Genomic DNA, 26,914 nt, shown 5'->3' with positions numbered 1-26,914 from the left:
AGGGATCGTCGCCCAGTTGTAAGCCGTAGCCTAGGACAGGCTGTACAAGTAGGCAGGGACTGAATGGCGGATAGATTAGAGCTCACCTGTCTGTCTCCCTATCCTGACATTACATAATCACAGGCCCATTTACCTTTTCTACCCTGGTCCCTGACATAATATGGACCCCCTTGAGTCCCTGGCTCAGCAAATGCAGGGTCTCTCCCTACAGGTCCAAGACCTGGCTCAGATGTGCAACCAGCGTGAGGCTACCCAGGTAGTACCCTCCACACCACCTCTTGAACCCCTCCTCAAGTTGCCTGACCGGTTCTCAGGGGACCGTAAGACTTTTTTTTCCTTTCGGGAAAGTTGTAGGCTCTATTTCCGTTTAAGGCCCCACTCCTCAGGTTCTGAGAGCCAGCGAGTGGGTATAATTATGTCCCGGCTCCAGGACAGCCCCCAGGAATGGGCCTTCTCCTTGGCCCCTGACGCCCCTGAACTCCCTTCTGTTGACCTTTTCTTTTCGGCTCTCGGACTGACAAGACTGCCTTTGCCGAGAGTCAGCTGGTGACCTTACGTCAGGGTAAGAGACCCGTTGAGGAGTACTGTTCTGACTTTAGGAAGTGGTGTGTAGCTTCTCAGTGGAATGACCCTGCCTTGAGGTGACAGTTTAGATTGGGTCTGTCGAATGCTTTGAAAGACCTGTTAGTTAGTTATCCCTCTTCTGAATCTCAAGATCAGGTTATGGCTTTAGTGGTACGTCTTGACCGACGTCTCAGGGAACGACGACTTGAACGTTTTTGTGCCTTCTCCTCTGGCTCCCCTATGATGGCTCCCGAGCCTCCGTTGCTCCGTCCTTCCATGGAAAACTCGGATGAACCGATGCAACTCGGGGCCTCCATGTCTCCCCAACAACGTAGAGAGTTCCGCAGGAAGAATGGTCTCTGCTTCTACTGTGGGGATGCCAAGCATCAAGTGAATGACTGTCCTAGGCGTAAGAATAAGCAGCCGGAAAACTTCCGCGCCTAAGTGACCATCGGGGAGGTCGCTTGGGCGCACAGGTATTTCCCGTATACGCGAAACCTAATAAGATCTTGCTTCCCTTTCAGGTCTCTTTTTATGGTAGGTCTGCCACCGGCAGTGCCATCGTGGATTCAGGATCTTCTGCTAATATTATGTCTGTGGAATTTGCTATGTCTCTAGCTATGCCATTGATTGATTTGCCTAAACCTGTCCCGGTAGTGGGTATCAACTCCACTCCACGTGCTAATGGTTATTTTACGCAGCATACCCCTGTTTTTGAACTCATTGTGGGCTCCATTCATTTGGAGCTGTGTTCTGTGCTGGTGATGCAGGGATTATCATCCGATTTGGTTTTAGGCCTTCCTTGGTTGCAGATGCATAATCCCACGTTTAACTGGAATACTGGGGATCTCACTAAATGGGGTAATGAATGCATGACGTCCTGTTTTTCTATTAATTTCGTTAGTTTATCCTGGAATTCACTGACGTTTTTTCTAAAAAGGCTTCCGAAGAGTTACCTCTTCATAGAGAGTACGATTGCGCTATCGATTTGGTACCAGGAGCTAAGCTCCCTAAGGGTAGGATTTTTAATCTCTCTTGTCCCGAACGTGAAGCCATGAGAGAATATATCCAGGAAAGCCTGGCCGAGGGTTACATTCGCCCCTCTACTTCTGCGGTGGGTGCTGGCTTCTTCTTCATGGGGAAGAAGGGTGGTGGTCTTAGGCCGTGCATCGATTACCGAAACTTGAATAAGGTCACTGTAAGGAACCAATATCCCCTTCCTCTGATTCCTGATCTCTTCAATCAGGTTCAGGGGGCCCAATGGTTCTCTAAGTTTGATCTTCGGGGGGCTTATAACCTTATCCGAATCAGAGAAGGGGATGAGTGGAAGACTGTGTTTAACACGCCCGAAGGTCATTTCGAATACCTCGTCATGCCCTTTGGGTTGTGTAATGCTCCCGCGGTCTTCCAGAATTTCATAAATTAGAATTTAAGAGACTACCTGGGGGTATTTCTTGTAGTGTACCTTGATGATATACTTGTGTTTTCCAAGGACTGGTCCTCCCACATTGAGCATGTCAGGAAGGTGCTCCAGGTCCTTCGGGAAAACAAACTCTTTGCTAAAACCGAAAAATGTGTGTTTTGGGTGCAGGAGATACCTTTTTTGTGTCAATCCTCACTCCTAACGAATTCCGCATGGACCCTGCCAAGGTTCAGGCAGTGGCTGAATGGGTCCGACCTGCCTCCCTGAAGGCTTTACAGTGCTTCCTGGGGTTTGCTAATTATTATAGGAGATTTATTGCTAACTTCTCGGTCATCGCTAAGCCTCTTACGGACCTTACTCGCAAGGTGCCGATCTCCTCCACTGGCCTCCGGAGGCGGTCCAGGCTTTTGAGGTCCTCAAGAGGTGCTTTATCTCTGCCCCACTGCTGATTCAGCCTAACCAGATGGAGCCATTCATCGTGGAGGTTGACGCCTCCGAGGTGGGAATGGGTGCTGTCTTGTCCCAGGGTACTAGGTCTCTCACCCATCTCCGTCCCTGTGGCTACTTCTCCAGGAAGTTCTCCCCCACTGAGAGTAACTATGACGTTGGCAACCGCAAACTTTTAGCCATTAAATGGGCATTTGAAGAATATCGCGCACGGCACACAGTAGATAAAGAAATTAAGGAAAAAATAAAAGCACTTCCTTCATTTCTTTTTCTAAACGTCAAAACCGCGTGTCATAAGCATGGCATATGCGTGAAAATAACGCAGCCACGCAGCACATACTGACGACACACGGAATTGCAATGCGCAAAAAAAGCAGCGTTTTTTGCACGCGCAAAACGCACACGTTCGTGTGAATAAGGCCTTAGATACAGGGCCCCAGTAAACAGTATCATACATTATAGGCTTAGATACAGGTATTCAGCAGACAGTATAACACATGATAGGATTAGATACATGACTTAGTAGATAGTGTCACATATGATAGGGTTAGATACATGGCTCAGCAGACAATATAAGGGTATGTTCACACGCAGTGTTTTCAGGGGTTGTAAACGCCTCGAAAGAGGCCTTGAAAATTGCTAGTGAAACGCTGACAAACAGCTTCCCATTGAAATCAATGGGAAAACCGGCATTTAGTTCAGATGGGCGTTTTTTTTACACCGCTGTTTAAAAGAACGGCGCGTAAAAAGATGTTGCGTAAAAAGTATGAGCATGTCACTTCTTGAGCCGTTTTTGGAGCTATTTTTCATAGGGTCAATTGAAAAACAGCTCCAAAATCATCTAAAAAAAAAAGCCGTTTTCTGATTAAAAAATGGCTGAAAATCAGAGGCTGTTCCCTTGAAAACAGCTCTGTAATTTTCAGCCGTTTTTAATTCCGTGTGTTTTTCATGCTGAAACCACGTAGAAATCAGTGCCAAAAAACGCCCGAAATCTCCCTTCATTGATTTCAATAGGATTTTTTCGGGTTGTTTTTTTTATTCGCTCGCCGTATGTTGGAGCGGTTTCTGCCTATAAACCTCTATTGAAATCAATGGGAGGCAGAAAAAAATGCACCGTTTGTTTGGAGTGGTTTTTTTCACACAGTTTTTGCATTTGCTAAATTAAGAAAAACGTCTAAAGAAATAACTAGTCAAAAAATACTTAAAAAAAGTGTCAAGAAAAACGTAAATAAAACCCGCTTGCATTTCAAAATCTCCATGTGAACTAGGCCTAACATTCATAATGTTTTTACATTCAGTTGCAGCATGTAAAACCAGATGCGTTATGTTTTTTTTTTTTGTTTTTTTTTAAATATAACCCATCCGCAGTCTATCTGTTTGACCACTAGATGTCAGCACGTGTAAAAACCTGCAGTATTCATTATTTATTTTTGCATTGATAGACAAGTAGTGACAAAAAGATACTTAAAAAAATAAATAATAATAATAATAATTGTTTTCATTCAAAAAGTCTAAACTGATGAATTCACTGGTGATAGGGTCCCTTTAATGAACTGAACACAGGCTGTGTCAACAGGTGAAGCTAGTTTAATCAGCAGCTAGATAGACAAATGTGGTAATATACACATATATTGTTGTGTATATAGTTGCACAAAGCTCAGAAAAAAGTAATACAGTATATTAGTCTGCCATTGAAGGAGAGACACAAATGGCTTTGTTCCACTGTGGTAATTCACAGCACCAAGTTTTCTAGGTAGTGTACTGCCACTTTAAGATGTAATTACGCTCCATATAAAAAGTGGGATGGTAACTCTAATTTTGGATATCTCCTGTTATCTAACATGGCAGCAGCTGAAGGAGTAAGTCTTATGTATACACTCTGACTTTGGATAGATTAACACTGTGTTATTTTTGTTGTTTTTAACCTGCTGTTTTTGGTTTTGGTAGATAAACTCCCATGTCTTTCAAAAAGAGTTCATCAACCGAACGCATTAAAAAAATCATGGCAATGGTCAATTCGCATGATGCAGTTTCACCATGCATATTTGTGTGTGGCAGAACAGTGCAAGGCCTGATTTACACGAGCGTGTGCGTTTTGCGCACGCAAAAAACGTGGCATTTTGCGTGCGCAAAAGGCACTTAACAGCTGCTTGTGTCATCAGTGTATGATGCGCGGCTGCGTGATTTTCGCGCAGCCGCCATCATTATGACACTCCGTTTGGATGTTTGTAAACAGAAAAGCACGTGGTGCTTCTCTGTTTACATTCAGAGTTTGACAGCTGTTGCGCGAATCACGCAGTTGGCACGGAAGTGCTTCCGTGCGGCATGCGTGGTTTTCACGCACCCATTGACTTCAATGGGTGCGTGATGCGCACGAACAGCGCACAAAGAAAGGACATGTTGTGAGTTTTACGCAACGGACTCGCGCTGTGCAAATCTCACGCACTCTCTGCACTGCCCCATAGCCTAATATAGGTGAGTACGACACGTGTGAAAAGCACGCCCGTCGCACGTGCGTATATTACGCTCGTGTAAATGATGCCTAAGACAGTACCAGCATAGATGGAGATTCCAGGAAATCTCACGTATGCGCTGCAGTATTTTCCCCGCGCGTAAGTTGACCCACCGTGCAGATTTGGAAAATCTGCAACATGTCAATATATCATGCATCTCCGCTTGCAAACTATATCTGCCTAGTGCGGAGGAAAATTGCACCAAAACCTGCAGCGTAACATCCGAACTGAAATGCACCGAAAAATGCACCTTGCAGTTTTTTTCCAGTGAATTTCTGGGGGATTTCAACAGCAAAGTGTGCATATAGCCTAAGGCTGGGTTCCCACGTAGCGTAAACGCTGTCGAATTTCCACAGCGGAAAGTGTTCTGCGGTGCGTTTTACAATTCCGCAGCATGTCAATTAATGCAGCATGTTCTGTGCGGAGATGCTGTGTGTTTGGCCCATAGGCTTCAATGGGGAGCAGAAATTATGCAAGAGATTTATGTTGTGGTTTTCACAGCGTTTACGCAATAGAAGCCGCTGGAAATCCGCAGGTGCACGTATACTTTGCTATAACCAATGTTTAAGCCTAAGGCCCTATGCAGACAACTGTATTTTTCCCTCCAGTAAATACGGGTCCTTTGTCACACATTTTTAACCCATATTTACGTACCTGTGCCCGTAAATATGGGGTCCGTTGTCATCCGTATTCCACCCATAAAAAAAGGGGGGCTGGAAATTATTTCACATGATTGCTCAGACGCCATTTTCTCTGCTTCTCTTTATTCAAATATTGAAATACCCTGACCTTGTCTCTCAACGCTCCCGTAATTACGGGCGCCCCATAGACTTCTGTGCCGTAATTAGGACCTGAAATAGGACATGTTTTACAACGGCCCGGGCACCTTCCTGTACGCAAATGGGAAGGTACCCGTGGCCAATAGAAGTCTATGAGCCTGTATTTACGGGCGTTTTTATGGGCGTGTGCATGGGGCCTGAGGCCAGATTAACACGAACGTTGCGAACCTCGGACGTGAAAAACTGCATTTTTGCATGTCCGAGGTGCATCCATCTAGTCTATGGAGGGATGCGTAAGCGCAAAAAAGTAGGACATGTCCTATCTTCTCACGGACCCTTCACACGCGTTCAACGGCCACATCGCATTATATAGGTCTGTCTGACGGCCGTCACAAGGACGTATTACACGTTTGTGTGAACTAGGCCTAAGGCCGGGTTCCCACGTAGCATAAACGCTGCACAATTTCCACAACTGAATTCTGTGTGGAAATTCTGCAGCGTTCACATTAGCAGCAAAGTGGATGAGATTTAGAAAATCTCATGCCCACGCTGCGGGGTAAAAAACGCAGCGTAAACGTTAACTAGATTTTGTTCCTTTTCCATCGTGGCTTTTCAATGGGGATGCAAAACCCGCAAAACAAAGCCAAGCGTTGTGGTTTTTGTGCGCAATCAGTGTTTACGCCGCAAAGAGTGCAATGACAGAATAAAAAAGATTAACATACTTACCCAGAATGCCCCTTTTCATGCAGTCCGGCCTCCTGGGATGACGTTGAGTCCTATGTGACTGCTGCAGCCAATCACAGGCTGCGGCGTCACATGGCCTGAGACGTCAGAGGGAGGCGGTAAGTATGAATGGCTTTCCTACGCAGCTGAATTCCCGTTAATTTTTTTTTCGGACGATATGTCCTTCCAATTCGGACACGCTGCATGATTTTTTAATTTTTTTTACGCAGCGTAATCTGTCCCGTGGGAACCCAGCCTTAATCTGCAGGAAAAACCACACTATTTGGTGTGGATTTCTGTGACCGATATACCAGCGTTTTTTCTAGAGATTCTGTTGCAGAAAATCGACAGCGTATCGTGTGTGTGTGTGTGTGGGAACATACCCTAAGGGATTGTCCACACAACAGAATTGCTGCAGAAAATTTCTGCAGCAATTCCGTTGAAAAAGCGCCATTTCCTGTGGTTTTTACAGCAGAAAATGGTGCATATTTTGCTGCGTTTTTCTCAATGTTAGGAGATGGAGACATCTCTGAAAAACGCAGAAATTTAGTCCACTTTCCGCAGCAGGAATCGACCTTCTGCGGTCCGAAAAATGCACACCGCAGGTCAATTTCGGCTCGGAATTTTTACGCAGCACGTGGATGAGACTTGTTAAATCTCATCCACTATGCTGCTACTGTATTCTGCAGCATTTTTTCCATCCGGAAAAAATTGGCGTGTGGACAAGCCCTAAGGCTGAATGCACATGTTGCGTAATACATTCGGATTAACAGTGCGTATTTTCAAGTGTCAAATCGGCAGCGTAATACAGTAGCAGCAAAGTAAATTAAGTTTCAGGAAATCTCATCTACATGGTGCAGATTTTTTCTGCGCGTAAATTCACCTGTAGTGCGTATTTTAAAATCTGCAGCATGTCCAGTTATCTTTAGTTTCCGCTTGCGAATTGTATATACTAGTTTACAAAAAAAAATGCAGCACCTCTTTCCGCATCAAAATGTAAATGCAATGCCTAAAACACATTAGCTGTGGAATTGCGTGCGGACACCTGTGGATTTTCCGCATCAAATTCCGCAATGTGTGCATGTAGCCAATGGCTACTTTCACACGTTGCAGAAAATCCGCAGGTGTAGGCACCACAGATCCATTTACGTGCTGAAAAAAATCTGCGCCGTGTAGATGAGATTTCTTGAAATCTCACTTACCTTGCTGGTGCTGTATTAAGCTTTAGGTCTGCCACATGAAAATGCGCACGTCAAATCAGCATGTAATATGCAACGTGCATTTTTGCCTGTGCAGTTTTTACTGGTGAAACGTGTAAAATATACAGTAATGAACTGCGTCGCAAAACATAACAATTTGTGGTAAAACTGTTTTTTTTTTTTTTTAGTTTTTTTTTACACTGCACGGCCAAATTAAGGTACTTATTGCCTGACGGACTGTAAACACCAAAAGAAAGTAACTCGGGCTGAAAATTCACATTGCCATTCATAGTTCTCTTGCTGTAAATCGTGGCATAACCACACCATTGTGCCATGATTTTGGTAAGTTGTGGCAAAAAACGAATTTGAACTTCGACGTGAATTCTCAGTATGACAGAACTTGCTTGTTCTAGCCTATTGCATCACAACTGATGTTAATTCTCTCAATGCAGTGGCGTATCTACCGCAGTAGCGGCTGCTACGGGGCCCGCAGCATGAGGGGGCCCGCTTCGCCGGCACAGGCCCCCCTCCCATGGCCGGATGCTCAGCTAGCAGCTGCTACAGCGTGACGCCACTGAAGGGGTTGTTTCTACAAAAGACATGTATACCCTATCCACAGGATAGGGTATACATGTGTGATCGCTGGCAGCGATAAGGAGAACGGGGGACCGAAAGTCCACTGAAATTCTCCATGACAAACCTCGGACTTCCGGGGTCTGTCTGCAGCTCCATAGAAATGACTTGTGTACCGGCTGCGCTTGTGCAAATGCGTGACCAGCGCGCCTTTCATTTTTATTGAACTGCGCAAGGTTTGTCATGGAGAACTTCGGGGGACTTTCGGTCCCCCGTTCTCTTTATCGCTGCCAGCGATCACACATGTATCCCCTATCCTGTGGATAGGGGATGCATGTCTTTTGTAGGACAAACGATAGTCTGTTTTTTCTTGGTGGCTGTCTGGCGTTATCTACAGGGGGAGGGCTGTATGACGTTATCTATAGGGGGCGCTGTGTGGCAGAATCTATAGGGAGGCACTATCTACAAGGGGGGGGTTGAGTGATACCCAGGGGAGGGGGGGCCCCAGTCAAAGTTTGCTATGGGGCCCAGTCTTTCCTAGTTACGCCCCTGTCTCAATGGTTATGTAACACTTGTTGGATTTTTCCATGTTTTCCTGAGGTCCGGATCACGGATACTGTTTTGATGTCGTTTTTGGCTTATTTTATTTTTTTTCAGCTAAACACATAGGTGGACATAAAAGAAAGGAGGTTCACCAGTCTTTTCTTTGTAACTTTCCGTCCTTCTGAAACTATTTCTGGTGTCTGCTTAAAAAAATTGCATCAAAACTGTGTGTGATCCTGGCCTAAGGGCCTGTTTGTATGAGCGTATGGTTTCCGTCAAACCTTTCCTTCGGAGGAACCCATCAACTGAAAGGGCAACCCTCTGATGGAACCCATTAACGGAACCGAACGCTGATGTGAACACGCCCTAAGTTGTGTGTTTGTTTGTTTTTTAATGGTCTGTCCCTTTTTAAAGGTCAGAAAATAACTTTAGGGGGACTTAATTATTTTCTTTTAAACAATTTTTTTTTTCCACTGTAACAGTCCCACTTAGAAGGGAAATCAGCTGTTAGGCTATGTTCACACAGAGCGAATACGCTGCGTAAAAGCTCATTGCATATCCGCCTTGAAGGCTGCAGGCAATTCTGGCCGAAAAACCGCACCAAATTGTGGTGCAGATTTTTCGGCCGGCATGTTCACTACAGAAACCTGTGCATAAAAAAAATATATGGATACACCGCGTTGCGACGCAGCTCTCTGACCTTGTAACTTTCTTCAGCCTGGGGATGCTGTTTCATCCCATGTGACTGCTGTAGCAGTCTCATGGGATGAAACGTCATCCCAGGAGGCTGGCCTTGATGAAGAAACACTATGTACGTATAAGATTTTTATCTTTTTTTCTGAGTTGTGTTTTTTGCGGCGTAATGGCTTGTTTTCTGCTGCAAAAAACTCAAATCCTGCTATTTGCTACGACTTTTACCTCCCATTGAATTTAATGGGGAAAAATTACGACAAATGTGCAGTGTTTACCCAAATACAACTGATGCTGTGGACTAAAAAAAAAAAAAAAAACGCACTGCAGGTCAATTTCTGAGCGTTTTTCAGCTCCCCATTTACGCAGTGATTGGATGACGTTTGTCCAGATCTTATCCACTTGCGGAAAATCCGCAGTATTTGCGCTAAGTGTGAAGCTGCCCTTATAGTTTAATTAGACCCAGCAGCAGCCTCCCACTAACGGCGTTTCGGCAATCGTGTGACCACGTTTCGGCAATCGTGTGACCAGCCACTAAATTTACCATGACCAGTTGAGGCAGCATTTTGGCGTTTTTATAGCATTTTGGGAATCGGTGGCGTTATATCACAACACAGCTTTCTCCAAGTAAAGCTTCTTTTTTTTTTTTTTTTTCTCCATCGAACTTATAAAGAAAAAAAAAAAAACATCATTAAAAGATGCCGCGTGAAAAAATAGCCATAAAAATCACTTGAAATGAATGGCTTTATTATGGATTTTAAAATGCAGAAAAGTATGTGAAGGAGGTCTAAAGCTATAATAGGTTGGTTGTTACAATGTTCAGTTCCTCCACTTCTGTCTTTTAGGCTATGTTCACACGGAGTATTTTGGGGGAGGAATATCTGCCTCAAAATTCCGTTTGGAACTTTGAGGCAGATTTTCCTCTCCCTGCACGCAGGTTTTCGCGCCGTTTTTCGCCCGCGGCCATTGAGCGCCGCGGGCATGAAACAGCGCGAAATACGCTTTCTCTGCCTCCCATTGAAGTCAATGGGAGGTCAGAGGTGGAAGCGCCCGAAGATAGGGCATGTCGCTTTTTCCCGCGAGGCAGTTTTACTGCTCGCGGGAAAAAGACGCCGACGCCTCCCATTGAAATCAATGGGAGGCGTTCTCGGGCCGTTTTTGCCGAGTTTTGTGACGCGGTTTCCGCGTCAAAAAAATCGGCAAAATACTCCGTGTGAACATAGCCTTATATTTATCTCTGCCAATATTGTTTGGTATATAATAAAATTATTTTTATTTTTATTTTTTTTCTTCAAGTCAACCTTTAAGGGTATCTCCCGAAGAGATAAGAAAAAGAAAAAAGAAGTGGCTGCTCTTGGACGTGTGGAAATACATCCTTTACAGAGCAGGTAATGAGATACTACAGCATTTTGACTCTGTCCTTTGCAAGAGTTGGTAAGTTTTGCCACCAGGTGGGAAGTGGTGGTAGAAAAATGTAATTAAGCTAAGAAAACAGGACCTCTTGTTGACCATTCACTATCTTGGGTTCATAAAAAGCATAAAGTTAGAAGACCTGCCAACAAACAAACTTGAGCACCTTTTAAAGGGGTTGTCTCTTGAGAATAATCCTTGCTCATATGTCCTACGAAGACTTATAGACCTCTGTTCTATCCGACCTGGCGTTTCCTTACATTACATTATTGTATAGCTTTATATCTGGCTGTTATCGTGGGTTAGAGAGACCGGACCCGCAGCAATCTCTGGGCTGGCTTCTTTTTAAAAATTGTCTTCGTGGGATCAATTTAAAGGAATTGTTCAAGTAAGAGGCAGTTAATAACTTTATTTATAACAATGTTGCATATATTTAACCTAGAGTGGGCCTTGGTTATGCTAGCAAACTGGCTTTTTTTTCGGGGAGAAAAAAAAATCCAATTCTTATATTTCTGATAGGATTTTGCAGAATTGGTTTAAGTGTGTGGACTCCTCTCCTACTACATCTAGTTTAGTCCGCTATCTAGTGTAATCCATTTGCAATATGATGTGTATAATTTGTTTTAACATATTTATAATATTTTAAAAAATGTATGTTACCTGTAAAAGATTTAGAATGTAGATCAACAAAGGTTCTGGTGCTACATAAATAAAAGCCTCCAAGGGGGGGTTTGAAACAGGCCTTTTTCTCTGAAAAAGTAGTATTCAGTAGTCCCAAATGCAACCCTTTGTAGCGCATGAAACATAAGCATACTTTAGCAGTATTAAGTTTTATGTATTCAGTAACAGATGGTGTTCCACTAGTAATGTTGTATATTTATCCTGGAAGTGAAAGCTTTCCTGTTATACTACTTAATGCCTTGGATACAAAGCACACAAGAAAATGCATTACTGCTAAATCTACTTGCAATAGGGAGATTCTTAGCTCACATTTTGATCAAATTGTGTGAACCCACCTGCCACGACAAGACGACCCCTGTCAGGTGTGAACAAAATGTACGCTAAGAACCTCCCTATTGTAAGTAGATTTAGCAGTAATGCACATTTAGTGGCATTTATGTTCGCAGAGTGCTGTATATTTGCAGTCCCAAGCATTCTTGCACCTGTATACACGTTTTGTTGGAATGTGCTGTTCAAATGTTTGTGTTTATTGGATACAAAGCAACTTCTTTGAGGATTTTTATTTTTTTCTTCAGTCTAATGTTCTGACAGGACACGTTCCTCTAGAATTTTGTACACTAGGGATTTTGTGTTTTTTTTCCTCGGTCTGCCTGTCACGTTTTCTCTCAGTCTTTTAACGCCTTCCCGACATTTGCCGTATGGATAAGTCATGGAAAGCTAGGGCTTCCTGCATTTTGCTGTATACATATGACAAATGCATGGTGCCAGCTCAGAAGCGGAGTCTGTGCCATCATTGCTGGATGTCAGCGGTGTATTACAGCTGACATCTGACTGTAATGGCGTGGACCGAAATTAGCTTCGATCCCCACCATTAGCATAAATGCAGCGGTCAAAGGCGATCACTGAATTTAAGTTGTTTGCAGATCATCGGCACCCCAGCAATGAAATTGCAGGGGTTCTGGTGACTGCAATGGCAACCGGAGGCCTAAAACTGGCCTCCCGGTCTGCCTAGCCCGGAAACCTTCCAGGCCCTGCCTGGAGACTGGGCCTGAAGGGCTTCCGTAGCAGACGGCAAGATGGTGCCGGCTTAGGAGCTGAGCCGGCGTCCTCTGCAGTGGATATCAGGTGTATGTTACAGCTGACATTCACCTGTAACGGCAGGAACCGGAGCTAGCTCTGATTCCTGCCTTTAACCCCTTAGATGCAGCGATCTAAAGCAATCGCTGCATCTTAGAGGTTTCTAGCAGATCGACATGCAGTCAGGCCTGCCAACTGCTGCTGTGCCAACAGGAGGCCTAACAATGGTCTGCTCTGCCATTACAGAAGCCAATCCGGCCCCGCCGAGAGATGAAGCCTAATCTGCTTGCTGTCAGTGAATGACTGACAGATCTAATACATTGCACTACATAGGTAGTGCAATATATTAGAAAAAGAAATCTGACCGTTGAACGTTCAAGTCCCCTAGTGGGACTTGGGGAAAAAAAGTGAGAAAACAAGTTTTAAAACATGTAATAAAATCAAACACAATTGCCCTTTTTCCCTTATCAAGTCCTTATTATTGAAGAAAAATTATACATAAACCCTGCATATTTGTTATCGCCGAGACCATAACGGCATGAGCTATAAAATTATTTATTCCTCACGGTGAACAGCATAACAAAATAATGTAAAACTATACCAGAATTTCTGTTTTTTGGTCACTTTGCCCTACAAATATTGGAATAAATAGTAATCAAAGTCGCATGTATCCAAAAATGGTCCCTATAAAAGCTATAGCTCGTCTTGCAAAAAACAAGCCCTCAAATAGTTGACGAAAGAATCAAAACGTTCTGTTCTCACAACTTGGCGACAGAAAAAATACATTCTTTTTACAAAAGTAATTTTATTGTGCAAAAAGTTGTAAAACCGTGTTATAAACTCAGTATCGCTGGAATCGGACTGACCCGCAGAATAAAGTTAACATGTCGTTTATAACGCATGGTGAACGCTGTATAAGAAAAACTAAATCACTTTGCCAGAATTGCTATTTTTTTTTATTATTTTTTTGGTCACCTTGCCTCCCAAAAAATAGGATAAAAAGTTGCATGTAACCCAAAATGTTACCAATAAAAACTATAGCTCAACCTGCAAAAAAATGCTCTCATACCACTACATCTATGAAAAAATAAAATTAGTTAAGGCTCCAATAAGTCATGACCTGCCTAGGTAGAGTCGTGTGTTAACCTTAGACCATACTATCCCACCACCCCCACTTTAGTAAAGACACATGACACCGAGGTTGGATGTGAAATGGCCACAGCAGCCGTTTATTAATTTCACAGTTTTATAAAAACAATTTAAATCCGAAACATTCGGATAACTAGTTAGGAATCCACCAGAGAATTCCTCCTAATAATTCACATGACCCAACATGGCTCAGAATCGTAAATAACAATTTAACGTTAACATTAACCCGAGCAGAGGAAGTCCTTGAAGCCCCTTCAGATATTCCTTTTTAAAGAACACACCGAATTAGCCATCTGCAAACCACCAATTACCTCCAGCCGTAAACCAGCTCGGAAGCACCGTTCACCTCTGCAGATGGCTCCAACCACTAGAAGTCCACTTCAAGGGGATAACACCCGATGAAGCCCTCAAGTGATATACCGACCACTAGAAGTCCACTTCAAAGGGATAACACCCGATGAAGCCTTCAAGTGATATACCTTCTACCAGAAGACCACTTCAAAGGGATAACACCCGATGAAGTCTTCAACCATGTACCTTTTTTGGGGGACGCATACCCCCGATGCGACCCCCCCACCATTTTGTACTGACTGGCCTCAAGGACTCCCCCCGCCAGCTGCCATGACAACAGAACCTACTCCGGAAAAAAGAAAAACATGTTAAATAAGCACACAAATAAAAACGCAACGCTCATAGACGGACGTACATAAGACCTAAGGAGTAACAAACCAAGGGCGGGAGGGTGGGAGCTTACTGTTTTTGTGTTACTCCTCCCGCTGCTTCCGGCTCAATGCCGAGAAACAGCGGGAAGCTCAGTAACGGCCCCCCCTCCCCCTTAACTCCTCCCCGTCCCCCCTCCAACTCCCTCCAACTCTCCCTCACCTCATTAACCCTTTCCCTACCAGGACGGTCATGTCGGCTTCCCTTAATCCCTGCAGGCTGCGTCCAGCCTCTTCTTGACCTGCCTAGGTAGAGTCGTGTGTTAACCTTAGACCATACTATCCCACCACCCCCACTTTAGTAAAGACACATGACACCGAGGTTGGATGTGAAATGGCCACAGCAGCCGTTTATTAATTTCACAGTTTTATAAAAACAATTTAAATCCGAAACATTCGGATAACTAGTTAGGAATCCACCAGAGAATTCCTCCTAATAATTCACATGACCCAACATGGCTCAGAATCGTAAATAACAATTTAACGTTAACATTAACCCGAGCAGAGGAAGTCCTTGAAGCCCCTTCAGATATTCCTTTTTAAAGAACACACCGAATTAGCCATCTGCAAACCACCAATTACCTCCAGCCGTAAACCAGCTCGGAAGCACCGTTCACCTCTGCAGATGGCTCCAACCACTAGAAGTCCACTTCAAGGGGATAACACCCGATGAAGCCCTCAAGTGATATACCGACCACTAGAAGTCCACTTCAAAGGGATAACACCCGATGAAGCCTTCAAGTGATATACCTTCTACCAGAAGACCACTTCAAAGGGATAACACCCGATGAAGTCTTCAACCATGTACCTTTTTTGGGGGACGCATACCCCCGATGCGACCCCCCCACCATTTTGTACTGACTGGCCTCAAGGACTCCCCCCGCACAGCGAAACAGGCCTTGACCACCTTAAGCCTGTGAGTTCCTCCACACCACCACAGCCCTTTCTATGCCTTCTGCTATCGCCAAGCTCCAAAGATCAATGCCAACCTCGGTCAGATGAACCCCGTCACTCCTCCAGAAATTCCCCACTCCTGACTCCAAATCCCTATGCCTCACGCAAATGCCCCCGTTTCTTGCCACAAAACGGGACACCGCCCGGTTAACTTTAATGCGAGCCTTATTGACTCTCTCCACAGATCTAGCTAACCGCCAATGCTTTCTTGGGACTATGTCCGACCACACTATCACCAACTTGGGATAAGATACCCACAAACACAACATATCATGTTTGATATCCCGCACCAACTCACGAAAGGGGCGGACTCCTAAGTCATTCCCACCCACGTGCAACACTAAGACCTCCGGAACCCTATCAAGCCGCGCATATGTCTGGAATTCCGCCAACACCCTGCTCCATGACATACCTCTAAAACCCAGCCAATGCACAACCGCGTCCTGTCGCGGAATGCGCAACTGGCGACCATCCGGGCGGACGTCCGCCCTCAAAGCCCCCCAGTGCACGTACGAATGACCCATCAACCACACCAAACACGGAGGCGAATCTGAAACGGAAAACACAGTTAGGCACCACCATATAACATTTGTAAAGCGTAAACAACAAAATTATAACATATGGGGGCGGACATAGGACTTAAACCTTTTAGACTCCCAACGACCAATACGCCTCACCCCCTCATCATCCAGCGCCCCGCTTCCATTGCTGCGCCAATCCTGAAGGAATGAGATGAATATGAGCCTGCCGCAACACCAACCGCCGTCAAACATTTTTTAAATACAGCTCCAAACTGAAACCTGGACAAAAACGACCCATCCACATGACGTAACAAAGGCAAATCTGGAGACCCCCTGTTTTTCGTAAAACCCGCATGCACTCTACTGGGCACATGACCGACCCCGGGAGAGCGAACAAAACTATCAGTTTACCCTTCCCTACTTGGTCAGTTTTAGATCGACGCAACCATACCTCCAGCCGATCTGCAAAAAGGCTCACCTCCCCAGATCTCAGCCCCCCTGCCTGTTTAGTACTTGGCGACACCAACTCACCTATTCTAAATGCTCCAAAGAACGCTAACGAAAAAGCCAACCGAAACAAATCCATTTCATCTGAAGAACGACACACCGATGCTAATGAATCGCCCAACGAGCTAAGCAAAGCAAACGACACCGGCCTTCTACTATCCGCCTCCACCCTACCTCGGCGCAACCCCTTCAAAGCCTGCGATACCAGAAATTCCTTCGATACATCCCGAAAGCCCCGCAACTTAAACCCAAACGCCACCGCAGATATGAACCGGTTCACCTTCGCTACTGAAAACCCCGCCTCCCAGGCGTCCCCTAACCAGTACAAAAGTGCCACCAACCTGTCTCTATCCGTATTGACGTCACCCAACTCTCTTACCCACTCCTCCCACTGCCTCCAACAAGCAGCATAAGCACTCCACGTCGTGCGCGCCAAAGACCTTTGTAACAGCTGCTCTACGGGACCGATACCAGATCCCAAAGATGCTCCGGACAAGCCAAACCGAGACGTTCCGCTCCCGGTGCCAATTTCCGAAACCGATCCCACTGCGAGCGAGAAAGAGCATCAGCGATACAATTCCGTACACCCGGGACATGCACCGCCACCACCCACGCGTTCAACGACAAACACACCAACACTAAATGTCGCAACAATTGAACTACCGGAGGAGAGGACGCCGTGATGTTATTAATGGCAAGCACCACCCCCATGTTGTCGCAGTAAAAACGGACCTTCTTATCCCTGAGCCTGTCCCCCCAAATGGTAGCCGCCACCACGATGGGAAACAGCTCGAGCAGGGCCAGATTCCGCGTGAGTCCACTGGACACCCAGCTAGCCGGCCATTGACCCGCGCACCACGGACCTCCCCCGTAAGCTCCAAAACCACCCACCCCAGCCGCATCCGTAAAAATATTCAAATCACTCGTATCCTGCGCTGGGGCCATCCATAGCGAGCGACCATTGTACTGGCCCAAGAAGTCATCCCAAACCTGAAGATCAGCTCGGTGCTCCTCCTTGACCCGCACAAAATGATGCGGCGCACGCACTCCCGCCGTTGCCGCCGCCAACCTCCTACCGAACACCCTCCCCATCGGCATAATCCGGCAGGCGAAATTCAACTTCCCCAGCAGCGACTGAAGCTCCCTCAGCGTCATTTTCTTCATTCTACAAGCCCGTCGAACCTCCAGCCTCAAAGCACCCAACTTATCCGCCGGGAGACGACACTCCATTGCCACCGAGTCTATTTCGATTCCCAAGAAACAAATCGTCGCAACCGGGCCCTCCGTTTTTTCCGGCGCCAAAGGAATCCCAAAATCCCTCGCCACCTTCTGTAGTGCATGAAGCAAATTACCGCAAACCGGCGAACCCCCCGGGCCAACGCACAAAAAATCATCTAAGTAATGGATCAACGAGTCGACCCCGGATACTCCCCTCGTTACCCACTCCACAAAGCTACTAAACGCCTCGAAGTATGCACAAGAAAGGGAACACCCCATCGGAAGGCACCGATCCACGTAAAAAGCCCCATCCCAAAAACAACCCAACAGCCGTTGACTTTCTGGATGGACCGGCAACAACCTGAACGCAGCCTCGATGTCGGTTTTTGCTAGCAGCGCCCCCAGACCCGCAGCCCGCACTAACCCCACCGCCTTATCGAATGAGGTATAAACTACGGAGCACAACTCGTGATCAATCCCGTCATTTACCGACGAACCCTTGGGATACGATAAATGTTGAATCAAACGAAATTTTCCGGGCTCGCGTTTAGGGACAATACCCAACGGGGACACAACTAAATCTTTTACCGGCGACTCAACAAACGGCCCCGACATGCGGCCCAACGAAACTTCTTTTAACAACTTTTCCGACACGACTTTCGCATGCAAGTAAGCCGATTTTAAATTCCTCCGCGTAACCGGAACCTCATAAGGAGGCGGAGGAATAACAAAACCAACACGAAACCCTTCATAAAGCAACTTAGCCGCCGCCCTATCCGGATACTCATTTAGATAAGGGGCCATCCTTTCCACCCTCACCGGCGACACCCCCTTGACCAGCCGCGTGCTGGTTCCCTGACCTCTTTTTTCGCAGACATTTTGCCGCCCCGTGTGATGCACCATTACACTCGGAACACACATGCTTGAACTTGCACGTGGCCCCGAACTTGCACTGACCTTCATTAAATTGCCAGCAAAACCCCGCCTTTCCCCCGCCGCTTTGTCCAACCTGACTAGACTGGCCTCCCTGGCCGGCGCTCCCGGGAAAGGACTGCCTAACCGGAGCCGTAACCCGTAACCAGAGAGCAATATCCTTCTGGTCCCACCGAATCGCCGGCCGAACCGCCTTCCGCTGACGGAATTGCTCATCGTATCGCAGCCACGCCTGACCCCCATACGCCCTATGAGCCTCCCCAATGGCATCAAAATAACAAAACAACGCCGAACAATTTTCCGGCGCCTTTTCCCCTATCACACTGGCCAATATGGCGAACGCCTGCGACCAATTAACGAACGTCTGCGGGATAAGCCTATACCGCCGCCGTTCCTCCTCGTCCTTTTTACTCTCATCCCGCTTGCTCTTATCCAAATTAAATTTAGCCAGCGGCAAGAGAGAAAAAATTTCAACATATTCGTCCTTCCAGATCCGATCACGCACCTCCTGCTTTAAATGCGCCCCCAACGGACCCTCAAAACAAACGTACACCTCCCCCCGAGCACGATCATCCATACGCACTCGATCGCCATCCTTTTGTGGTTCGGTCTGTACCGACACCGCGACCGCCTCTCTAACCACCATCACGGGACGCGCCTGTAACGATCCCACGTCCCTGGGGCCTTCCCAAACTACCGCAGGGGACACTTCCGTTACTACCGGCGCCGCGGCCCTGTCTAGGCGCCCCACCAGCTCCCGTAAGCAACCCACTAAGTCTGCCAAACCCGCTCCGTCGCGTCCGCCCGCGCCACTACCGGCCCCCGATGCAATGCTAGCAGCCCCCCCGCCGACACCCGACATAAAAATCGCTGGATAAGACAATGATGGAGTTATACACTCACCGGGCTGCACAGGCGCTGTGTTCCCGTCAGCCGGACCCTCCTGACCTCGACGATACACGTCCAGTTCACCTTCCTCCAGTTCTTCTCTCGCCGACGACTGTCCATCCCAACGACATCTGTGGAACGGGGATGAGGACGCGCTGACCGATGGGCCGGCAACCTGCCGCCCGACCGCCGGGACCCAGACTTCCGACCGGACCTGTTGCCTCGACGTCGCTGCAGATCTAGGCGTCCGTCTAGACGATCCTGACGAAGCCTGCCCCCTGGCCGGAACATCACCAGGCGGGGCGGCCGTACCTTGTCCTCCAAATCTTCCATCTGATGGGGGAGGGGTGACAGGGAGCCCAGCCTGCAACTCCCTGCTTACCGCCGGACCCCGTCGCGGCCTGGGATTCCTGCCAGGACGCAGGGCCTGAGAAGGGGCGGTCCTCCCAGCTGCCTGGCCTGCAGCGTCCGGGATCGGGCTCCCTCTGCGACGCCGTGTCCGCGGGACTGCCTCCGGACTGAGGCGCTCTGGAGGTCGGGACCGCCGAGAGGGACGGGTCGACCCGGCCTGCGTCGCCGTCACCCCCGGCAACGCTTTCTGCCTGCTCTGCGCAGGAGCGGTTGTTGCCGACTCCCCCCCCGCCGCCATAGCCATGCTTGTAAGGGGGCCGGGGGAGGGGAGCCTGTCCTGTGCAACAGACCCCGAACGCCGGGCCCGACGTGGCGAAACGGCGTCCGGGATCTTAGTTATTGCAGCCACGGTCTCCTCAAGCCATCCGGGACCGTGGTGCACAGCAGCGGCACGCAGCCGCTCTAACATTAAAGACTCTGCCATCCTGAGAAGCACGGGCAACGGGGAGCTTACTGTTTTTGTGTTACTCCTCCCGCTGCTTCCGGCTCAATGCCGAGAAACAGCGGGAAGCTCAGTAACGGCCCCCCCTCCCCCTTAACTCCTCCCCGTCCCCCCTCCAACTCCCTCCAACTCTCCCTCACCTCATTAACCCTTTCCCTACCAGGACGGTCATGTCGGCTTCCCTTAATCCCTGCAGGCTGCGTCCAGCCTCTTCTGGAAATAAAAAAATTAAAATATGCAGTTGTGCAGGCCCGAGGGGAAGACTTCTTCTGTTTCAAGAGGCGATTTATCAAGGCCCTAAAACTAGGGAACAAGGAAGGGGAGGGCCCAAACATATCTGCTGGATGCGAGAGTGCCCGTATTATACCAGGAAAACACTTTGCACCTTTGCAGTTTGGGGAATTTTGCTGGGGAGTGTGGACCAAAAGGTGTATAAGGAAGGACCTTATTATACCACCTGACTATTCCCCTGATGTACTTTGCCCAGCTTACATATGCCCCACATTATAAACTAAAACGCCAGCAATTCTCAAACAAAACTACTACCACGCAAATCCATGCTCCAAATGGTGCTCTTTCCCCCCGCTGAACCCTACAGTGTGCCCAAACCGCAGTTTACTTACACCTCCCAAAAGTTGTTAAAAGGGTTCTCCTGGGTATGGCGATGCCATATATGTGGGGTTTCCAGTGGCATAAGCTGGGCATGACATATTTGCCATTAAAATAGCATATCTAGGGAAAAATGTTAGTTTTTACTTTGCACCATCTGCGGTGCAATCATTTGTGGAAAAGTCCTGTAGAGTGAAAATGCTCACTACACTCCTTAATAAATGCCTTGTTGGGTGCAGTTGCGACATAGCGACCAAAAAACAATCCATGCAAAATCTGCACTCCAAAAGCCAAATGCTGCTCCTTCCCTTCTGAGCCCTGCTGTGTGCCCAAACAGCAGTTTATGACCACATATGGGGTATTGCCATACTCTGGAGAAATTGCTTTACAAATGTTGGTGTTTTTTTGTTTTTTTTTTTCCTTTATTTGTTGAGAAATTAGACATTTTGAGCTAAAGCTACATCTTATTGAAGAAAAGGGATTGTTTTTGTGTTCACTGCCCAATTCTAATAAATTGTATGAAACACCTGTGGGGTCAAAATGCTCACTACACCTCTAGATGAATTCCTCAAGGGGCTCTGCGAATGTAACATGGCCTCCGCAAACCATTCCTGCTAAATGTGATCTCCAATAGCCAAATAGCTCTCCTTCTCTTCTAAGCCCTGCCATGTGTCCAAACAGCTGTTTATGACCACATTTGGGGTATGGTTTTACTCGGGATGTAGCTACTTACCTGCTGATGCTGCTGCAGAATCAACTGTAGCCTCTGGTGCCGATGTGTCCTCGCTCGTCCGACACGTCCTTGCTCGTCCGACACGATGCAGGACCTGGGGCAGGAAGTGAGTGACGTCACAGCGTGATCTCTCGAACACGCTGTGTGTCTGTGCACTGCCAGAAGCTGGGTGGTAACGAAGAGAAGTGGATGATGCTGATTTGTCAGCATCATACACTTCTATTCACAACGCCTAGCTAGTAAAAGAAGTAAAAACGCCCAGATGTACATACACAATACACGCCCAGTTGTACTTTAACTTTAAACACGCCCAGTTGTACTTTAGAATGCCTCATTTGCATAAATGTAAAAATGGTCATAACGGCCAAAAATGCTCGTTTAAAAAAAAAAAAAAAGAAAAAAGTTACTCTTATCTACATTGTAGCACCGATCTGCTGCAATAGGAGATAGGGGTTGCAAAATCTGGTGACAGAGCCTCTTTAAGCGCCTTTTGGACGCGCAAAACGCAGCGTTTTTTGCGCACGCAAAACTCGCACGCTCCTGTAAATCCGGCCTTATGCTGTTGAGTAAAAAGTCAGCTTATCGCAAACTTTTAGTAAGGCAAAAGTACAATCATGGGTAATATCGGCATGTAGAATAAGGAATCAATCATGGCTAGTTCTATCAAATTAAGTGATTGCTTACCAACTCTATTTGCCCTAAACGCAGGGTTCCTTAATTTGTGGCATGCATATCTGGGGGAAGGGGGCACTAAGGGTACAAGCCAAGCTTGAGTCCTGGCACAAATGATCTAAATTCACCCATTGTTTGCCTGATATGAAATAAACCATTTAGCGAGGATTTATTTAATCAAGTGTCCGTTTTAACTTTACATTAGTATTTGGTGAAAAGGAACGTGTAGTGTCTTGGTTTATGCATTTTGTCCTAAACTATATTGTATAATTGAATCCTATTGTATACCTCAGTGGATTAAAGAAATTTCTTCTTTACAACATTTTATGACTTCAGATAAGGTGATTTTTGTCATGTTTGTAAGCTTTCTGACTATATATTCCTGAAATAGTTTCCATACTTTACCCCATACTCCCAGCTGTGGAATTCATCCTGTAATAGGGTGGGAGCTTCACAAGAAAAAACAATCGAGACAGAAAACCTAAGTCCGTTTAGAAGCCCAGCTAGTCAGATATGACCTTGCTTTAAGGTCTCAAAGTAGCATACTTTAGAACATTTCAAAGTATCAGTTTACATTTTTATCAATATTTAACATTTTATCACTACTCTAGATGGGCACTCTGGTTCTTCAAAAATGTGAGAAGCCAACCATGGCAGTGTAACTTGCGCCTTGTTACAACATTCAACACCGTAGAAGACTTCTGGGCGTAAGTACGGTTTTGTAGGGCGTGTTTTGTTTTTTTTTTTGTTTTTTTTTTAAATCTACTCCCCAAGGTTTTTAGAAGAAATGTAATTGCCGTTATTTTTGGAGTACATTTAATTTATCAATCACTATAAGGGCTTGTTAACACGTAGCGGAATTGCTGCGTGTTTTCCATGTGGAATTGCGGTCGAAAAATACGCAGCAGAATACAGTAGCAGCAAAGTGGGTGAGATTTAACAAATCTCATGCACACACTGCGTAAAATTTCCGAGCAGAAATTCCCCTGTGGTGCGTAATTTTTTTACTGTAACATGTTAACTCCTGCTGCGGAAAGTGGACTGAAAATCCGCACCATTTTCTGCAGTAAGAAAGGCTGGAAATGGTGCGGTTTTTCCACAGCGGAAATCCTGCTAGTTTCTGCGAAATTGCTGCAGCAATTCCGTTAAGTGTGAACAAGCCCTTACTCCTCATGATCACAAAATACAAAAAAAGTTATGGTGACATTCTCTTTAAAGACCCCATGCACTGCTATTCAAAGGACAAGGCTGTCCGAAAGAGCGCCAGTCAAAAAATTGCTTTATGTAAATAGAAAATTTGGTCAGCCCTATTATCCCTAATGTGTCATATCTCTAGCTCTGACCGCCTCCAGATACACTTACAAATGTATGGATGATATTTGCAGCTCTTTTCGATGTGTACACTACGTAACACTTTTCTCAGAATTCATAATCTAACATTTAAAATTAATACCTCAACAAATTAAAATGTCAATCACTGTTTCCTCTGTGAACTGAGATGTAGATGTTAAAGTATTTATTTAAAATCTGATTTTCATGACTATTTCTATTTGATCACCTAGTGCTTTTTATGGCCATAATTCGAATCTACAGGAGAATTGATGATTTTCTCTAAAGTAATATAAAAAGTGATTCCAAGGTGGAGTAATGGTGGAGCTTAACGCTAAAGGGGTTGCTCAGTGTTTTATAGCCCAGTTTCTATTGTTTTAGATGCATGCTGGTCTCATAGTTCCCAACCGTCCTGGTTTTTCACTGCTGACCCGCCGTCCTAGGCGGTCTGAACAATGTCCTGCCCTGCCCCGGACACTTCCTGTTGCCAGCCACGCCCCATCCCCCTGCAACGACTCTGGACACTCCCTGTCGCCAGCCATGCCGCCCCCCCCCCCAACGACTTAATACCTGCGCCCAGCTGGACCACGTGACTGACGCTCGGCGTAACCACGTTCTGCCTGGAGCTAAGGAGCAGAGCGTTGAGGCAGCACGGCACCAAGCGGAGCAGATAAAAAGAAAACCGACACAGGAAGACAGTGGGGAGTAGGGAGTAAAAACAATTTAGTGCCTGGGAACACATGACCTTAGTTTATGATTTCAGAAACTAGTGTCTCCAGGCACATTCTTTTTAGAGTGTAGCTAAACGTTTGACAAACTTCTGACATGTCATAGTGACATGTGAGTGTTTGGACCCACACCAATCCAAACTTCTAAGACCCCCCCCCCCCCCCCCCCCCCCCACCAATCGCTGAAACGAAGCAGCTGAATGCTGGTGTGAGCGCTCAGCCGCTTTGTTTCTGTTCGGCTTTTTATGGATATCACTGTATGAGGATGGGCTCAATAGAAAGGCCTGAAAAATCGGAAGCAGAACGCCTCCACACATCTGGGCCATTGTTTTCAATGGAAAAAAACGTCGTCCCGTTCCGATTTTTTTTTTTTTATTTATTTATTTGCTTTTTTATTTTTTCTATGCGGCTGCTTTTCAAAACGGCCGCGTAAAAAAACGGAAAAGTGCATGTCACTTCTAGAGCCATTTTTCATAGACTCTATAGAAAAACCGTGAAAAATGTGACTTTGATTAAAAAAACGGTTGAAAATCAGGAGCGGTTTTTCCATTATTTTGAGGCTTTTTTTATTTTGTGTGTGCCCATACGAGCACTTCACCCCCTTCTCAAAAGCTGATCGGCGGGGGTCTGGGGAGTCGGACCCCAACCCATCAGCTATTGATGGCCTATCCTGAGAATAGGTTTTCAATTATTAGGGATTGCAAAACCCCTTTAAAGCGGTTTTCCCACAACCACTTGTATCCACAGAATAGGGGATACATGTGTGATCGCTAGGGGGGTCTGACCACTGGGACCCCCAGCGATTATATCGGGGGACCGAAATTCCCCCGACGTGCTCCATGAGAATGAAGTGCTAGTGCACTTGCTCGACCATTGCTTCATTAATTTTTATGGAGCTGGTCCCCTAAGTCCCTAGAATTGAATGGAGCGCTGGCCACTTCAGGGGACTTTCGGTCCCCAGTTCTCATCGCTGGGGGTGCCAGTGGTCGGACCCCCAGCGATCACAAATGTATCCCCTATACTGTCGATAGGGGATACCTGTGTTTGTGGGGAAAACTCTTCTAATTTGTAATATGACGTTTCAGAAGTTTATTGATGTCTAGTTCTACTGCGTCACAGGGCAGAAAACTAATATTTTTTTATTTTTCATATTACTAACTTTATTTTTTTGTTTCGCAGGTTCCGCTGGACAGTTAACTACATCGTAGATTCGTTGTATCTACTTTTTTTTCTTTTCTGGATAATAGCAGTTGTCTGACCGTGTCCATTACTAAGGTGGGGCTTAGTCTTAGCCTTTTTATTGGCAAACACTAACACCCCCATTATTACCCCGGTACCCACCGCCACCAGGGTTGCTGGGAAGAGCCGGGTACGGTCCAGTACCTGACTATCTGTAGTGATGGTTGGATACTAGGGCGGCCGCAGACTAGTATGAGGCTGGAAAGGGCCAAAAACTGTGGCCCTTCCCACCCTGGTAATGCTGGGCTGCTTCTGCTGGGTTGTGTCTGGCCGGTTCTTCCTGACACCCCTGGCGGCGGTGGGTATCAGGGTAATAATGGGGGTTAGTGCTAGCCTTTTTACTGGCAAACACTAAGCCCCACCTTAGTAATGGACGCTGTCAATCAGACAACTGCAATTACCAAGGCGCTAATAAAGGATTAAAAAAAACAGACCTAAGAACTCCCCCACACAACCCTCTTTGACCATTTTATTTAAAAAAAAAAAACTGTACATCGAAGTAGTCCAAACAGTCCAGCAGAACCTGCAAAAAAAAATAAGGTTAATAAAAATACTTCTACTCCCCTCCAGCAACTTCTGTCTTCTTCCCTGTGCTGCAATAGCAACTAGACGTCGGTGAAAAATTCCTCTTCATGTAACTCTACCTGTCAGCTGAAACGTCATCCACCACAGGAAAAAAAATGTCTTCCCATTGTCAGAGTACCACAAAGAAACACCTGGGAATCAACCTTGTGGAAATCTTTTTCCATTGGTAGGTAGCAGAGTTACACAACTGGAAACAAAATTCCCCATCATGTAACTCTGCTACCTGTCAACTGAAAAGTCATCCACCAGTGTCTGACTCTTGACTTTCATTGTTCTCAGCCTTTTGGTTTGTCCTGCTGCTGTGATGAGCAAATGTTATACCCAAGTTAGGAAAAGTAACACGCAGACGATATAACCGGATCTGTGATATCCATACAGTTTAGAGATCCGCAATCAGAATGTGCGCGCGTTATTTGAAGAAGGATCTGGCCGTGATTTGATGTGTTTATGTGGGATATTGGGTGTGGTTAGGGGCGTGGCTTAAATGTCCCTCTTTTCCTAATTCAAAAGTTGGGAGGTATGTGGTCTCAATAGCAAGAGTCATTCTGTAGCAAATATTGGGAGAGGATCGCAGTCCTACCCCCTTCCATGTCGCAACATGCCCTACTGCAATATAGAAAGGGGTTGTTTCAGCAGAAATGCATTTTGAGTAAAC

General features: G+C 46.2%; 1 protein-coding gene across 1 annotated transcript in view; it reads left to right on the top strand.

Annotated features, from left to right (window-relative positions):
* EIF4E1B (eukaryotic translation initiation factor 4E family member 1B) overlaps positions 1–26,914 on the top strand; it is a 38,728-nt gene that overhangs the window by 5,810 nt on the left and 6,004 nt on the right. The window contains exons 3-4 of the mRNA XM_075859385.1: positions 10,751–10,842; positions 22,990–23,085. Coding sequence (XP_075715500.1) covers positions 10,751–10,842; positions 22,990–23,085 — 188 coding nt within the window. The remainder of the gene's footprint in view (positions 1–10,750; positions 10,843–22,989; positions 23,086–26,914) is intronic.

Source organism: Rhinoderma darwinii, chromosome 3, assembly GCF_050947455.1.
Source record: "Rhinoderma darwinii isolate aRhiDar2 chromosome 3, aRhiDar2.hap1, whole genome shotgun sequence".
Taxonomy (NCBI): domain Eukaryota; kingdom Metazoa; phylum Chordata; class Amphibia; order Anura; family Rhinodermatidae; genus Rhinoderma; species Rhinoderma darwinii.
The sequence above is the reverse complement of the archived record's forward strand: the minus strand, read 5'-3'. Positions and strand labels throughout refer to the sequence as shown.